Below are 2,553 nucleotides of genomic sequence, written 5' to 3'. Positions count from 1 at the left end.
CTTCACTACCAACAGTAAATTTAGGAAACATAGAAAATAAAAATATTAAGCAGTCAAATGAAAGAAAGAATCGTGTATTAAAAAGAAATAGAAAAAATCTGATAGAAAAACTCTTAGATGTAAATAAACAGGATAAAGGAGAGGAATCTCTTAACAAATGTAACAATTGTAAAACTTTAGAAGATCTTAATTTTAAATTAAAACATGAAAATTCTATTTTAAATATGAAGATTAAACATATTGAGATAAGAATGCAAGCAATCCAAAGAGATCTGAAATTTTGGAAAAGTAAAACTGTCATCCTTCAAAAAGAACATGAAAAATTGAAAAAAATAAATGAAAAAAATAAAAAAGATTTTGTTATATCAATATTGAAAGGTACCTTTACAGAAACACAAATATATAATCTGCTGGAGAGAAAAAAGAAAATTAAATGGAAGAAAGAAGATATGAATTTGGCATTTACTTTGAGATATTTAAGCATAAGATCATATTTATACTTAAGAAATCAAATGAATATCCCGTTACCTGCAGTTTCGACACTTCAACGATGGGCTTCAAAAATAAATCTTTGTCAAGGCATATTAAATGATGTTATAAACATCATGAAAATTAAAGGCTTTGAACTTTCAGAAGAAGAAAAACTTACAGTTCTTCAGTTTGATGAGATGAAAGTAAATACTATATATACTGTGCTCATATTGATAAAACCACATAATTCAATAATTATTTTAATTTTCTGTTTTAACATTTTACTGATATTTCAGGTAAAGCGTATATATGAATATGATAAAGTGAGGAATAAAGTTATTGGACCCAAAAATCAAGTTTTAGTAATGATGGCACGAGGACTATTTGCATAATGGAAACAACCAGTTTACATGGATTTTGATGTTAAAATGAAAAAACAACTTTTATTTACTGTTATTTCAAGACTTTTTGATGCAGGATATACTGTTGTTGCTGTTGTTAGTGACTGCGGTGGACAAAATATAAGATTATGGAAGGAATTAGGAATAAATATATTCAATACTAAATTTATACATCCATCTAATGGAAATAATATATACTATTTTCCAGATGCACCTCATTTGTTAAAATTCATTAGAAATTGATTTTTAGATACAGGTTTTCTAACTTCAGATCATACATTAATAAACAAAGACTCATTACAAGTTACTTCAAATAGATTCCAATGAAATAAAAGTTTGCCATAAATTAAAAGAAGAGCATATTACATGTCAAAAATTTCAACGACAAAATGTTAGGTTAGCTCGTGAATTATTTTCTAATTCTACAGCTATTGCTATTAAAAGATATATTAAAACTGAAAATGCCTTAGCAGCTTCTGAATTTATATCATTGATTAATGCATGGTTTAATGTTATGAATAGTTCAACACCCAATTTTCATTACAAAATTGATTATCCCTCGAAATGTGCTTATGGCATTAACAAGAACAAAATAATATACTTGATAATACAGTACTTACAGAATAATTGAAAGTATGAGATGTGTATCTAAAAAATCACTTCAAACATTTCAAAAAGGAATGCTTATATCTATTAAATCTATTAAAGATTTATTTTTCGACTTTAGTTCAAAATTTCCTAAATGCCATTATATCTTAACATGTAAAGTAAATCAGGATTCTTTAGAAAATCTATTTTCACAGATTCGAACTAGAGGTGGTTTAAATGATCATCCTAGTCCACTTGAAGTAATATATAGAGTAAGAATGATAATTTTAGGCAAATCACCAGGAATATTGCAAAATAAATTAAACACAGAAGATCAGATAGCTGAAAATTATTTAATAAATGAAATGTTTGAAGAGGCAGATTTACTGCAAGAAGTTTCAGATATGTCTAGTTCTAAAGAGCAAGGAATATCTGAAAATTCATGCAATGTAAATGATGATGATTTATGAGATATATCTCAGGAAAATGTAGAATTAAAAAACAATGAATTAGATGAATTAAAAAATGATGGATTACAATATTTAGCAGGGTGAATTGCGAGAAAATACAAAAAAAAAAAAAAAAAAATCCAAATTTAGGAAGTGTCAGTCACCAAAATAAAAATGAACATAATTATACAATTATGTCCCTTGTTCAGGATTTATCTTTTGGTGGACTGTCACAACCAAATTTCTTTAATTTAGTTAAACAAAAATGGAATCAATTTTTACAAAAACTGTGAAAGTGCATTTGAAATGTAAAACGGTTTCATCTATTACATCATTAATTAAACAGACAATTAACTTGCCAGAAGACATACACGTACAGGTACAGTACGTAAAGCAACGTGTATGGATTAGATTGAAATTTTTGAGCAATTTAATTAAATGTGATCGTTCCGCTGCGAAAAGAAAAGTAAATTGTAATAACAATAGAAAATTTAAAAAAGTTTGTACCTGATTTAATTGTTTTTACATAGCATATAATTTGTATATATTGATATCAAAAATATGTTTATAACATAAAAAATTGTTCTTTTGAAACTTAATTTGTATATATTGATATCAATAATATCGTTTTCGGTACACGAGTA

The 2,553-nt window shown here is 26.2% G+C and overlaps 1 protein-coding gene across 1 annotated transcript; it reads left to right on the top strand.

The window, feature by feature from the left end:
- The first annotated feature begins 6 nt into the window (after positions 1–6).
- On the top strand, positions 7–878 carry LOC111630895. Its single transcript, XM_023375053.1, has 2 exons — positions 7–674; positions 768–878. Exons 1-2 carry the CDS (start codon positions 225–227, stop codon positions 861–863), a joined length of 546 nt encoding a protein of 181 aa, XP_023230821.1. The 5' UTR covers positions 7–224; the 3' UTR covers positions 864–878.
- Positions 879–2,553: the final 1,675 nt, after the last annotated feature.

Source organism: Centruroides sculpturatus, unplaced genomic scaffold, assembly GCF_000671375.1.
Source record: "Centruroides sculpturatus isolate CEXI.00-Female unplaced genomic scaffold, Cexi_2.0 scaffold347, whole genome shotgun sequence".
In the NCBI taxonomy this organism is placed as follows: domain Eukaryota; kingdom Metazoa; phylum Arthropoda; class Arachnida; order Scorpiones; family Buthidae; genus Centruroides; species Centruroides sculpturatus.
Note: the sequence above shows the minus strand (reverse complement) of the source record. Positions and strands in the feature narration are given on the sequence as shown.